The sequence below is a fragment of the Macaca mulatta genome, chromosome 1 (genome assembly GCF_049350105.2).
Source record: "Macaca mulatta isolate MMU2019108-1 chromosome 1, T2T-MMU8v2.0, whole genome shotgun sequence".
In the NCBI taxonomy this organism is placed as follows: Eukaryota; Metazoa; Chordata; class Mammalia; order Primates; family Cercopithecidae; genus Macaca; species Macaca mulatta.
This window is the reverse complement of record NC_133406.1, coordinates 112047719-112060777: the sequence shown is the minus strand read 5'-3', so window position 1 is coordinate 112060777 and position 13059 is coordinate 112047719. Positions and strand designations below refer to the sequence as shown.

The 13059-nt window shown below is 54.0% G+C and overlaps 1 protein-coding gene across 8 annotated transcripts; it reads right to left on the bottom strand.

Annotated features, from left to right (window-relative positions):
- Positions 1–1191: 1191 nt before the first annotated feature.
- Positions 1192–12630, bottom strand: PBXIP1 (PBX homeobox interacting protein 1). 8 transcript variants are annotated; one of them, XM_077943201.1, is made up of 12 exons: positions 12600–12630; positions 10243–10329; positions 10024–10151; positions 8376–8502; positions 8054–8118; positions 7815–7980; positions 4925–5158; positions 4774–4797; positions 4422–4504; positions 4197–4328; positions 2332–3560; positions 1192–1872 (listed from the first exon to the last, which is right to left on the bottom strand). In XM_077943201.1, the coding sequence occupies exons 3-12, from the start codon at positions 10042–10044 to the stop codon at positions 1770–1772; spliced, it is 2184 nt and encodes a 727-aa protein (XP_077799327.1). In that variant the 5' UTR covers positions 10045–10151; positions 10243–10329; positions 12600–12630; the 3' UTR covers positions 1192–1769. The 8 variants fall into 8 exon arrangements, with proteins under 8 accessions (XP_077799327.1, XP_077799324.1, XP_077799349.1 ...); XM_077943198.1 differs by having other exon boundaries at positions 10024–10112; XM_077943223.1 differs by lacking the exon at positions 4774–4797 and having other exon boundaries at positions 4894–5158.
- Positions 12631–13059: the final 429 nt, after the last annotated feature.

Below are 13059 nucleotides of genomic sequence, written 5' to 3'. Positions count from 1 at the left end.
GATTCTCCTGCCTCAGCCTCCCGAGTAGCTGGGACTAAAGGCGCCTGCCACCAGGCCCGGCTAATTTTTTTTTTTTTTAGTAGAGATGGGGTTTCACCGTATTGCCCAGGCTGGTGTCGAACTCCTGAGCTCAGGCAATCTGTCCGCCTCAGCCTCCCAAAGTGCTGGGATTACAGGCATGTGCCATAGCCCCAGACCCAACTTTAGGCTTCTTAAGGTGCCTCTGTATTCACAGTGCCTCTCTGTTTCTGGTACACAATAGACTTTATAAATGTTTGCTGACTGAGTGGTCCTTGTTCTATCCCCAGCCTGCCCTAACCCCTGTCCCACCCACACATGAATTCAATGACCTAATACCTTTAAGCCCTTAAATAGTGTTACATATTCACTTGCTAAATAACACAGATATCAGTTACAGCCGCTTCTAGAACCTGTAGTCACACCACATTATTCTGTCCCCTGTATGTCCTGGGTATTTCCAAGATCGTCAAGAAGCCCAGTGTATTGCCAAAGGGACTGAGGTTAGATCTCAGGAAGGACTTCCTAGAGAACAGCCAAGGGGAGTCTGGTCATCTTGGGAGGGCTGGCCAGTGGAGCAGGCCCCGGGGTGAGTGAGGTAGGGTCTGAGATTTTGGGGATAGTGAGTAGTGGGAGAGGCAAGGTCTGGAGCAAATGTGGAGCCAGGGTGCCACCTAGTGGCTCCCTCACCTCCCCAGCCCCAGAAGCTCTTCCTTCTGGGCCTGGGTTCTCTTCCCTCCTCCACACCCTTCCCTAAAGAAGGCAGTAATTTTTGAGTGCCCAAAACAGGAGAGGCATTTTTCTTGCATTGCTTTATTTAATCTCTTCCCCAGCCCTTCCATTGCCTTTTTTGAGGATAAGAAACCCAAAGTTCCCAGAGATTAACTTGCCGAAGATCACTTAGCCTGGATTTGAGCCCGAGACTCAGACTCCAAAACCCACACTCAATTTGCTACATCTCCCAGGGGAGCGGCCAAGGCAGCTGTGAGCAAAAGGAGAAGTGTCAGCTTCTCAAGGGCCTAGGGTTTGTTGGAAGGGCAAGGCAAGGGCAAAGGGGGATACAGGGCAAAGGGGGATACAGGACAAGGGGAGAAGTATCAGTGCCTGGGATGGACCCATCCATTCAGGCAGAGGGTGTGGGGTGTCCCCCGTGCTTAGAAACCACCCAGCATCACAGCTGTAACAGCACTTTATTGGGATCTGAGTCTACAGTTCACATAGGGAGGTAAGGCCATGAGAGAAGCAGGGGTTAAAAAAAGGGGGGACTTCACCCCCTGGGGACAGCTGCTTCCAAACCCAGCAAAACCCCAGGGAAAGTCCTCGTGCTAGGCCTCGAGCCAGCAACTGTAGTCAAATCCCAAGGCGCCAGTCAGCATGTGGGTCAAAGGGGCCCACTCTGGGGACATACACGCAAGAGGATGAAAGCTCTTTAGCTTCACAATCAGATTGCCTTCCCCACACCCCACCCCAAAACAGGCTCCTCTCCCATCTCCCCCTTCACAGTGACAAAACACAAGCCCACATCCCAGGGCCTGGAGTATTTGCATACATTTGCATAGACGGAAACCGGTCCAGCTAAGGCCTTCTTCTAGATAAAGTGACATCAGTGCAGGGCTGGTGATTTTGCTCTACTGTGTGAAAGATATCCGAGGACACCAAACAAGCCAGGACAGAGTCTACCCTCCAGGAGTTAGATAACGCTGGGATCTTGGGCTGGGCCAGGCCAAGGCCATTCACCGTGGGGCAGGGTGTCAGCCCCGGTGGTGGTGGTGGTGGTGGTGGCGGCTATGGCTGTGTCCCTCCGTGGGCCCCGCAGCTCTTGGGCTCTGTGAGTGCTTGTCCTTCTTCCCTGACCTGTGGGGAGAAAAAGGCCTTTAGGGGACAATACTATGTGATGAAAATGGGTTCCCCGAGGAGAGAGGACCCTGCTCCTCCCAGTGAAGCTGACTTGAGCAGGCACCGCCAAGCATCTGGGGGGAAAACCTGGTCTCCCATGATGAAGGCTCCAGTCAGGGAGGCAGGAAGATGGGGATCTCCCTCATCCCCTCGGCCATGCAGGTAGAGGTAGGGCAGGGCAACTCAGGAGAAAGAATCCCCCCACCCAAAAGGGGACTGCTCAGGACCACTCTGGGGTAGGGAATAGGCAGCTTCCTGCCCTCAAGGGAAGAAAGGAAGCGGACCTGGATGCCTTTTCTAAGGGAAGCCAGCTGGGGACCAAAAGTAGGGATACATCCTCAAACTAATGACCCTTGCTCTTCACATCCTCTCAACTGCCTCTGTCCCACCCAACCCAATTCCCCTACAGCTGCCCACCTCTTCTTCAGTGCTTTGTCTCCAAAGAAGTGGCTGAAGATGAAGTCCTCAAAGTCATCTACTTCATCATCATCACCTGTCTGTTGCACAGCCACCTCCTCCAAGCTGTCCTCCAGGGCATCCACAAAATCCCGGAAGCGGAGGCGGTCATGACGGAAGATGCCGTCCTCACCAAAGAAAGCAGGCGAGAGGGGTAGCTCCTTGGTCAGCTGCCCAGCCCAGGGCAGCCGTGCCAGGTATGTTCTTAGCAGAGAGGCCAGCTCCTGTTGCCGCACTGGGGCTAGCTCTGTGCCGAAGAAAGTCAGGCCCTCCTGCCGGGCACACTCAGCCACACCTGAGCAGCCCTGGGGTGCCCGGTACTTGGGCCTCAACAGCTCTGCCCAGGATGGCAGGGGGTCATGGCTGTCCTTAGCCCCTTCCCTCCACCGAGGTTGCTTCTGCTTTTCTCCAGAGGAGTGGAAGCTACCACTTTTCCTTGGGGGTTCCTTCAGGCCCTGTCGCTTGCCCTCCTTCTTGCTCCCCCACTCCACCCTTGGCCTGCCCTCCTTCCACCTTTCTGCCAGCTCCCTGTCCTCCTGACCTCCCCTATTCTTCTTCCGTTCCCGGCCAGATTCTTCCTTCTTATGGTTCCAGTGCTCAGCTTTCCGGTCCCTCTGCCCATCCCACCACTTTTCCTTTCCACTCCACTCCCTGGAATTCTGGAAGTGGGGCTTCTGGTGCCAGGCCTCTGAGGCATTGGCAGAGACCCCAGGGTCCTGGCCCCAGTTCTCCAGGCTCTGCAGTTTCTGGGCCAATCTGTGACCCAGCTCAGCCAAGCCAGCGTGAGCTGGGTCCCCATGGCCGGCATCCTTCAAGCTCCTCTCCAGGTCCTGCTGTACAGACCCCAGCAGCCGTCGCTGCCTCTCCAACTCTTGCCTTAATGCCTGTGCCTCAGCCTCCAGCTGTTCCTTCTGCTTCAGGAAGCTGAGTTCTGGCTCCTGCTCCCTGGGGCCTTGCTCCTTGATGGCCTTGTCACCCTGTGGGCCTCTACCCCCACTGAGGCACACTCCATCCATGCCCCGGACACAGTCGGCCTCCAGCCCCTGGAGCCGGGCCCGCAGCTGCTGCAGCTCTGACTCCAGAGCCCGCTGGAAGGCTTCGCCCTGCTGCAGAGCGCCCCGGAGCTGGGCGTTCTCCTCCTCTAGCCCTTTGGGCTGGTGCATCAGGCTCTGAAGCTCTTCCTTCTGGGCCTGGAATATGGTTTGGGATGAAGGAAGTCACAAAGAGTTCTTGTCAGGATAGCCCCAATGCTTTCTACCCCAATTCCATTCCATTATAGCGGGCAGTAGCCTGAGCCCCTTTTATGGCCTGGAACACCCAGAGGATTTGGTTTTCATCCTCTACCCCATCTCCATCATGAATGAGACACAGGGATCCCCAAATTCCATCTTGGGTCTCGGCACATATATATGTATATATGTCTTTATATAAGCACACACTTCCTAGATTCACCTAAGGATAGCCAATGTGTGGCTCTCACGGTTTTGTTTCCACTTCCTATACCTGGAACAGTGTTAACTGATCATGGCACTTGGCATGTTCTTTAAATCCTTTTCCACACAGTGCTCCAGGCAGACTACACCAGTCAATCACAGGTGATACCATGTATGTTTCACGTACCATGTGGAACAGGTATGCCAGCCCTGGACCAAACCTTAGCACAAGGGATGTGAACCCAGAACTGGGAAAATGCCCTGACTATAGTGGGAGAGGGGAGGGTCAGGATGTGTGGGTAAATAGGAAACATTCCTTTTGGGGGAGAATGCTAGGACAGACACCTGGCCTAGGTGGGTTACCCTAGCCCAGCCCCTCCTGCCTATGCCCACCTGCAGCTGGGCCTGCAGTAGCCGGATGTCCTGGTTCTCCTTGGCCAGCTTGTCCAGCAGAAGACCCATGTTCTGCAGGCTGGGGACATGGTCAGGAGGCACTGAGGACTGCAGCTGTTCCCTTAGCCCATCCTGAGGGCAGAAGAGCCTGTTATGCCATGCTACCCCACAGCCCAGGTTCTCCCCAGCCAGGCCCCACCTGCCTCTGGAGATAGTCACACATACCTGCCTGTCCCCCACAGCATCCAGCAGCTCAGGGTCTGACCCAGTGTCCGGGAGGACCTGCAGCTCCACTTCCTCCATGGGCCCTGTGGGAAAGGGAAGTCCTGAAACTGGTCCTGAGGCACACAGAGCCCATTCTCCCCACACCCTCCCATTCACACAGTCACCACTCCTGTTCAGGACCCATCCTGTGGCTGAGAGGTCTGGTGAGGTAAAGAGCCAAGGGGCACCCTGAACAGCTGACAAGGCCACTAACTGAGAAATAAATGTGAGCCCCCATCACCCCTACTCCTGACCCAGAGAACCAAAGAACACACAAAACCTCCCAGCACAGGCCAGGCCCCTCCCTACTCACCAGTCTCAGACTCTGAGAGGCCACCTAAGGATAGAGACAGAGGAGTCTGATGAGGCCCTCAGGGAGGGGTGAGGTGAAATAAGGTGAGAACATGGCAGGAGGGCAGGCAGGTGCGGAAGCCCAAAGCCCCAGCCTCAGAGGTACCACTCACCCGAGAAGAGGAGGACCCCCAGGCCCAGCAGAACCAGGGCCCCGAGGAGGCACATGTTGAGGGAGATGCCCAGCTCCCCGCCTGCACCCTCCCCCCCGGCCTGGGTCTCCACAGCCAGGGGCGCCACGGGCTGAGGTGCGCCGGCCTCCCGGCCCCGCCGTCTCCGCAGACCCTCCACGTCCACGTCGGTGTCATCCTCACTGCTGGAGCAGCGGCCCTCCTCTCTGATCCAAGCTAGGGGAAAGAACAGGGACAGGGCAGTGAGGTGACTGGAGAGACGGGAAGACACAGGGAGAGGGGGAAGCAGAGGAAGGCACAGGGAGGGAGGTCCTCAGCCCTGACCCCAGAGAGGGGCACATGAAGACCCTGCCCACTTGCCCACTTCTGCCTAGGCACTGATGACTGCCCCTGCCCAGTCTGGAGGCAGGAGACCAGTGCTGTCAATCTACAAGCTATAAAAGCCATTTTCATCCTGAAAGTATCCTCTTTCCTCAATGTGTGCCGTGCATCAAACCTCTGCAGCTATTACCATCCTCCTGGGTCCCCTCCAAACTCTCTGGCCACTCCTTCCCATTCTCCCTCCCTGGCTCTTCCCTGATCCTAAAGTCGGTGGTCTCCCTAGCACCATTTCAGGTTCTCTGCTCTTCTCACTGTACACATAGTCACAACTCTCTCACCACCACTGACACCCCGCTTCAGCAATGAGTCCTTAGTGTGTAACTCCTGACTTGACATCCCAGAGCTCCAAGCCTGTATGTCTGACTGCCTACTGGCCACTCCCTCTGGGACCAAACATTCAACACGCTGCCCTGCAAACTGGTTCTTTGCTAGTGTTTTCCCAATTCAGGGGAAGGCACCGCTGCCACCACCTAGCTAACCTAAGCCCTCCCTTTCCACCTCACATCCAATTTCACAGTTCTACACTGAAACATCTTGACAGTCCACCCCTGTTCACAACCCACACTGTACCTGCGTTAGTTCAGATCTGCATCTTCTTTCTTTTTTTTTTTTAATATTTTTAAATTTTTATTTATTTTTATTTTTTGAGACAGGGTCTGGCTCTGTCGCCCAGATTGGAGTGCAGTGGCGCGATCACAACTCACCGTAACCTCTGCCTCCCGGGCTCAAGTGATCCTCCCACCTCAGCCTTCCGAGTAGCTGGGACTATAGGCATGCATCTTTACGCCCGGCTAATTTTTTTTTTTTTTTTTTGTATTTTTTTGTAAAGATGGGGTTTTGCCATGGTTCCCAGGCTGAGCTCAAGTGATCCACCTGCCTCAGCCTCCCAAACTGCGATGATTACAGGTGTGAGCCACCACACCCAGCCTATTTTTATTTATTCTATTTTATTTATTTATTTACATTTTATTTTATTTTTTGAGGCAGAGTCTACCTCTGTCACCCAGGCTGGAGTGCACCGGCACGATCTTGGCTCACTGCAACCCCCACCTCCCGGGTTCAAGCGATTCTCCTGCCTCAGCTTCCCAGGTAGCTGGGAAGTAGTTGGGACTACAGGCGTGCACCACCACACCTGGCTAATTTCTGTATTTTTAGTAGAGATGGGATTTCACCATGTTGCCCAGGCTGGTCTCAAACTTCTGACCTCAGGTGATCCACCCACCTTGGCCTCTCAAAGTGTTGGGACTACAGGCGTGAGCCACCGCACCCAGCCGCCTATTTTTATTTTCTTTCTTTTTTTTTTTTTTTTTGAGATGGAGTCTCTCTCTGTCACCCAGGCTAGAGTGCAGTGGCGCGATCTCGGCTCACTGCAACCTCCACCTTCCGGGTTCAAGGGATTCTCCTGCCTCAGCTTCTCGAGTAGCTGGGACTACAGACGCATGCCACCATGCCCGGCTAATTTTTTATTTTTAGTAGAGACGGAGTTTCACCATCTTGGCCAGGCTGGTCTCGAACTCCTGACCTTGTGATCCACCCACCTCGGCCTCCCAAAGTGCTGGGATTACAGGCATGAGCCACCGCACCCGGCCAATTTTTATTTTCTTTAGAGACAGGGTCTCGCTTTGTTGCCCAGGCTAGAGTACAGTGGGATGACCATGGCTCACTGCAGTCTTGAATTCCTGGGCTCAAGCAATCCTCCCATCTCAGCCTCCCAAAGCCCTGGGATTATAGGTGCAAGCCATCGTGCCCGGCCCAGGTCTGCATCATCTTTTCCTGACCAGTGCAGTCGCCTCCTAAATGACCCCCAGGCCCTCCATCCTGTCACTCAACAGGGACCAATTCCTACACTCCTCTGCCACAAGCCTGGAACAGAGCTCCTTAGCACAAGACAAGTGGTCCCCACTCCTTTGCTGATGCTGCAGCCTTGGCCTAAAATAATCTCTTTCCCCTGCCCTACGTACCAAAAGCCTACTCTGCGCTCAGGGCTCCACTCAAATGTCACCTCTCACTGTCCCAGCCTCTCCCTTGCTCTCAACCAGTCTCCTGACTGAATGGCCTCTCCCTCCTTTGGGAGTACCTTAATTATATTTCTGTACTTCTCTTAGGTCTGATATGCACCTTGGCTCAGTCTGATCTGCCGCTTACATAGGCGGTAACCACTCATCTTCCCTCTGCCCAGGCCCAGGGCCAGCACAAGGAAGGGACTCCAGAAATGAGGGTTGAATTCTGGAGGCAAGAAAAGAGGAGGCCCCCATGGCAGAGAGGAAGGAGCCAACCAGATGTGGGCCCTGCCCCTTACCAGCAGTGTGACCTTGGTCAAGTCATTCAACCTTTCTGGGCCTCAATGTCCCAGGGGTAGTGGTGAGAAAGGAGAGCACCAAGGTGCTCAGCCCCAGGGCCTGGACCAGAGCATGTCCTCAGTAGTGATGGCTGATCCCTCTCCCGTACCTTCTAGAAGGAGAGTGACAGGAGAGACAAGGAGGACTCTCACCTGCTTTGGGGGTTGAAGGCAGGTTCTGCGGAGGGCTCTGGCCTTCCAGGTCCTGTGTGTCTGGTCCCAGGCCTGTCACCACGGTGGTCTCCTGCAGGTCTCCCTGGACTACTGTGTCTCCGGGACCAGGAGACTCCACACCACAAACATCATCTTCCAGGGTGTCCTAACGCAGATGCAGCAGTGAGCAGCTGCTAGCCCTTCCCACCTCCCTTCCTTCCCACAGGGAAGCTCCTCACCTTGACCTCAGCCTCCTCTGTTAGAATGCTGCCAGACTGAGGGCTTTCGGTCTGGAAGAGTGTCCCTGTGGTAGGAGAAAAGGCCCAGAAAAACCCGCTGCCCCAGCTGAATTTGCTATGCAGTCCTCTTGTCTCCCACGGGCCCCTACCAGGTTGGAAGGGGCAGGAAAAAGCCAGATGGAATGAGAAAAGGAGTTTGTCAACTGAGATTAACGGAAAAACTAAAACAAACCAGCCTCCCTTTCTCTGAGGAAACTGGGAAACCCCAAAATATGGAGAATAGCTTTGTCTGGTAAGCCACATCCTAAGCAGGGCCTGGTACCTTCTCCATCCATGGTCCCAGCTAATTCTTCCCCATCTGCTTTGGAGGGGCTGTGAGGGGCCTGCAGGGCTCTCTCAGATTCTGGGTCCATCCTAGATGCCGGGCCCAGCGTCTCCACGGGTAGGCTCTGGGAGGAGAAGTGCAAGGAGAAGGGCTGCACCCAAGAATGGGGCCCCAGCCCACATCCCAGAAACATATGTTCAGTCATGAGCCGGCCCGAAAAGGGGCTCCGGGCAGCACCAAGTGCTTGGCCATTCCCCAGCCTCACTCACTGTGAGGAGGAACTTTCAGGGGCCAGGTTTCCGCTACACAGAGAAGCACCACCACACCAAGGCACTGGATGCAGCACAAACCTGGTGCCCCACCGCCAGGAGGTGAGCTACAGCCTAGATTTCCCTCCCCTCAAGATCAGTAGCACTTCCTTCCCCACAGATGAACAACACAGATATTATAATATTAAGGGTAGGAGGAAGGTAAGAGAACAAAGTTCCCTGGGTGCCCACGGGTCACAGTTATGCCTCCCGGGGTGTCACTGCAGCTGCCCTCTCAACTGGACAACTACTTACATCTCCTAAGCCTTTCTGGCCTTTCCCACTGGACCCTGACACTCCCCCGACACCCAGCAGCTGCTCACAGAAGCCCAACCCACCCCAACCACAGACAGCCTGTCTCCAGGGTGCTCTCCCTGAACATTCAGCCCTGGCCACACAGCCTTGGCCTCCTCCCTCTGCCTACTCCCCTTCCGCAGGGCCCTGGCCTGCCACCTGCCCCCTGGCTCCAACTATCCCTTTGAGAATAATGCTTCATCTTACTTGTGTCTTTGCCATTTTCAAAACATTTTTATTCTCATGGTCCCTCCTATAAGGCAAAAATCATGACCCCCATTTTACAGGAGAGGACAGAGAGGTGACATGGCATGCCCAAGGTCCCCCAGCTGTCAACAAAGACACCTCAACAGGAGGCCAGGGCTCTGAGAGCCTGGTGCCCATCTGCTCATACCTGCCTTCCCTCTGCCAGCGAGTCCCAATCCATGTATCTTGCTCCAGCATCATCCCCAAGGTCAACTCCTTACTCCCAGCTGGGTTCCTCAAGAGCACCTCAAACTCAACATATTGAAACCGAGCTCCTCCCCTCCTCCCCTCCTGGTGGCTCTAATATACAAAGTCGCAAGGTCTTGGAACTCTCAGAGATGCCTTTGACAAATTTTTGCCATCCCTTCTCTAGCCACTCAGTTCCCCATCCTACCAGCCCCCTTCTCCCTCCTCAGTGGGCTTCTGCCCCACCAGCTGCTACCTGGACTGCTGCAGGGGGTCTTCAAAACACTTTCTCCCTGTTCCCACCCAGGCTGCACAGTGGCTTCACCCTCTGCCCAAGACAATGATTGTCCTGATCCCTCTAACCCAAAGCCCCACATTGATTTCCCATCAGGATGAGGCCTGAAGGCCTCAGCCAGGCCCTTCAGGTCTCTTCCAGGGGTTCCGATGTTCTGCCCCCAACCTCACTCCAACACTGGCTCCAACCCATGTCTCCACATCACCCATGGGTGTCCCACAGTCTCCCCCAGCATGGCTTTCCCCACTATCGCCTCGGGACCTTTGTTCACATTGGTCTCTCCATTCGAAATCCCTCCCTACTTGTCTCAGCTTACCGAACTGGTCCCTTCTTTCATAGCATGGTCCAAGTGCCAACACTTGAGCCCTGGGGCCCGATCTCCTTCTTCCTGCTACTGGAGTTCCTCTAACAGCCAGCAGGAAGTGATGCAGGTGACCATCAGGACTAAGGAAAAGGACCCACCAAGAAAGAAGCCCAGCACTGCAGAAACACCCCCCAAGCCTGCCCCCATGGTTCCCAGGCCTGCTCTTCATACCTCGGAGCCAGCAAGCACCCAGCTATTATCAGAGTCTGGGCAGGAGGCCATAGTTGCTGAGGTCCCTGAGGCTGCTGTGGCTGCCACCTGCAGAAGAAAGCTCTCTTAAGGATGGGTGCTCCTTTCAGGAGGGGCAGGATGCAGAAAGCAGCCTTGGCTGGGTTCCAAGGTTCAAGTGCTGGGCAGCAGCCTCCAGAACCAAGCCTGGTTCCAGTCCTTCTCTCCCTGATACCCCAACTCTTCTAAGCAGTATTTGCCTTGCAAATCAGAATCTGCCAACAGCCACAGAGAAGCCAGCCTCTTCCAGGGACCAACAGGGCCTTGGAAAACTGAACTGACCTTGAAAGGTCAAAGTAGCATAGGCTGGAAAGGCTCTGGGGAATTCCAGTCCAGCCCCCTGACATTTTAGTCAGGGAAGATTAAGCCCAGCAAGGTTGACAGACTTAACTTGCCAATAAGAAGCCTTGCCCTCCCTTCCCAACACCAGGTACCTACACAATCACTACCTTCTCCCCCAGGACCTGCAAAGGAAGACTTGATGGCCTCTTTCAGCCCTAAATGTCCCACCACTTGCCCAGCATAAGTCCTTGGTATGGTCTAGTTCAATGGTTCTCAATCTTGGTTGCACATTGGAATCACCTAAGATTTTGATTCAATTGAGTTGGGGTGTAGGCCCAGGCGTGGGTCTTTTTAAAAACCTCTCAAATGATTCTCATGCGCACCCAGGGTTGAGAACCACTGGCATAGCTTAGATCCACCTGGATGCACCTTTTATAAGTCTCCTCATCACTCTCAGCTCCATCATAAATTCTGTTTACCTTCTTAGTAATCGCCAGAGTTTGGTGTTAGGGAACTTGAAGGTGACTGGGAAAATGGATTTATGGCAACTATCATGTATATATACACCACTTTATAGCTTGCAAAAGATAGACAAAAATCAGGGCTATGGTCCTGCACCTCGTTAATCTGCTCTGACTTGACAGGGACAGGGGAGGGAATCACTCCAGTTTCCAAAGCCTGACTGACACAAAGCAGAGTAAGAAGAGAGGGATCCGCCCCTTCATCCAAGGCTAAGACAGTTCCCTCAGGCAGCTCCTGTTGGGACCAGGCATAAAGGTGGAAGGATAGATGAGCTGACCTCTCAAGAGTACTGGATTGTGATCCTTCAGAAGAGGATAAATGACTGCTTCCCCAGCACTTTATAAGGAAACTCAGGAAAAGGGAAGTGAGGCTGGGACAGTACGGCAGTTCTACCTTCGAAACCAACCACATTATCCCCTTCTGTTTGAGCTGTTTTCAAGTCCCACGTGGTGCCCTAAATAACCTCCTGTGGCTCCTGCCAGTCAAGATCCAAGTCCTGGATAGGTCTTTCCCAATGCCCATCCTCCCAGACACATGCACCCATCCCACACAGAGACAGGAAAATGGCTGTAATGACTTCCCTGTACCAAGTCCAAAAGGACACCTTGGCATGCATCTCTAAGTATCCATAGAGCCATGGCTGTTCAGCCTTCCGCTTGTGGCTCCGCCCCCGCCGTTGTCATCATCTCCCCATCCCCAGTTGCTGACTGTTAACAGGTGGTGGCAGGAAGGAAGTGGCAGCAGCTTGGGCTGAAGTCCCTGTTTATCCCTAGCTGTGTGTACAGCCTGCTCAGGTCCTCTAGAACCAGGCACCATGGCAACCACAGTGATGTCAGACCCACTGTCTCCATGGAAACCAGCAAAGGTATTTGGGTCAACAAAACAAATACTTATAAGACCCAAATAGGAGACACTCTGAAGCTCCTATACTCTGGGTCCCAAACCCTGATATCTCTCTCTTGGTTAGGTTAACCCAGGATTCAAAAAAATACCCCTCTTCTCCCAAGCCAGCATCTCACTGCCTTATTAGGAAGTTCCTTCTGCTGTCTAATCTCCACCCTTCCCTGCTGTGTTTCCAGATCTTTTTCTTTTCATCGACCTTCTGGAAGAAAACCCACCTCCACTCCCTCCCCCCACCCCCTTCTTTTCATTCAGGCAGGATTCAACAAACACCTCCTGTAAGGATTATGACAGAGACTTCTGCTATTTCTAAAAAACAGCTAAAGGGGGAGCTCTCCCACTCAGTACAAAGCTAGGAAGTCTCGTCTCTAGTTAATTTAAACTCTTCTAACAGTTGCGCCTCCAAACCTCTAAAGCAAAGGATCTAGGGCCACTTGCCTGGGGTTCCTGTTTTGTTAGTGTCGGCACCTGGCCCTCCTCCCCCAGCCCGGAAATCAAAAGCAGCTCATTCCTTCTAGATTAGTTCCGCCTTCCCTTTTCCTTATTCCACCCCCGTCACAGGGAATCTGTGGACCCCTTCCCAGCTAAGGCATTACCTGACCCAGCTCTTGCTTCGGTCTTCAGCTTAACTTGTTGCTGGCTTCCCTTCGTTTGCAGCCCGAGAAGAGAATCATGTGACCAGAAACTGACCAATGAAAAGTCAACATCCCCAAGGGGGCGGAAACTTTTGGCCAATAAGAGAAGGACTTGAGAGTCAGGGGAGGGGAAGGGAGGTCTAGCGACAGGGCCCCTAAACTTGAGCTTACCGGGTGGACGACCGAGGTCTCAGCTAACTGTATCCTGAGTTTCCTGCCCTTCTTTCCCAGTGTCTAAACAGTTTCTAGAGGGAACCCCCTCCCCCACAAACTGAGAGAAAGGCAGAGGGTGCAGTCTTCTGAGATGACGAAGGGGCCAGGTTGGTCCCCGGATAGACAGAGACAGCTGTGAGATGGGGGAAGGGAGAGAGACAGGTCGCAAATCCAGGGTGTGGAAATAGCCCTCCTGCCGTTCTCCCCA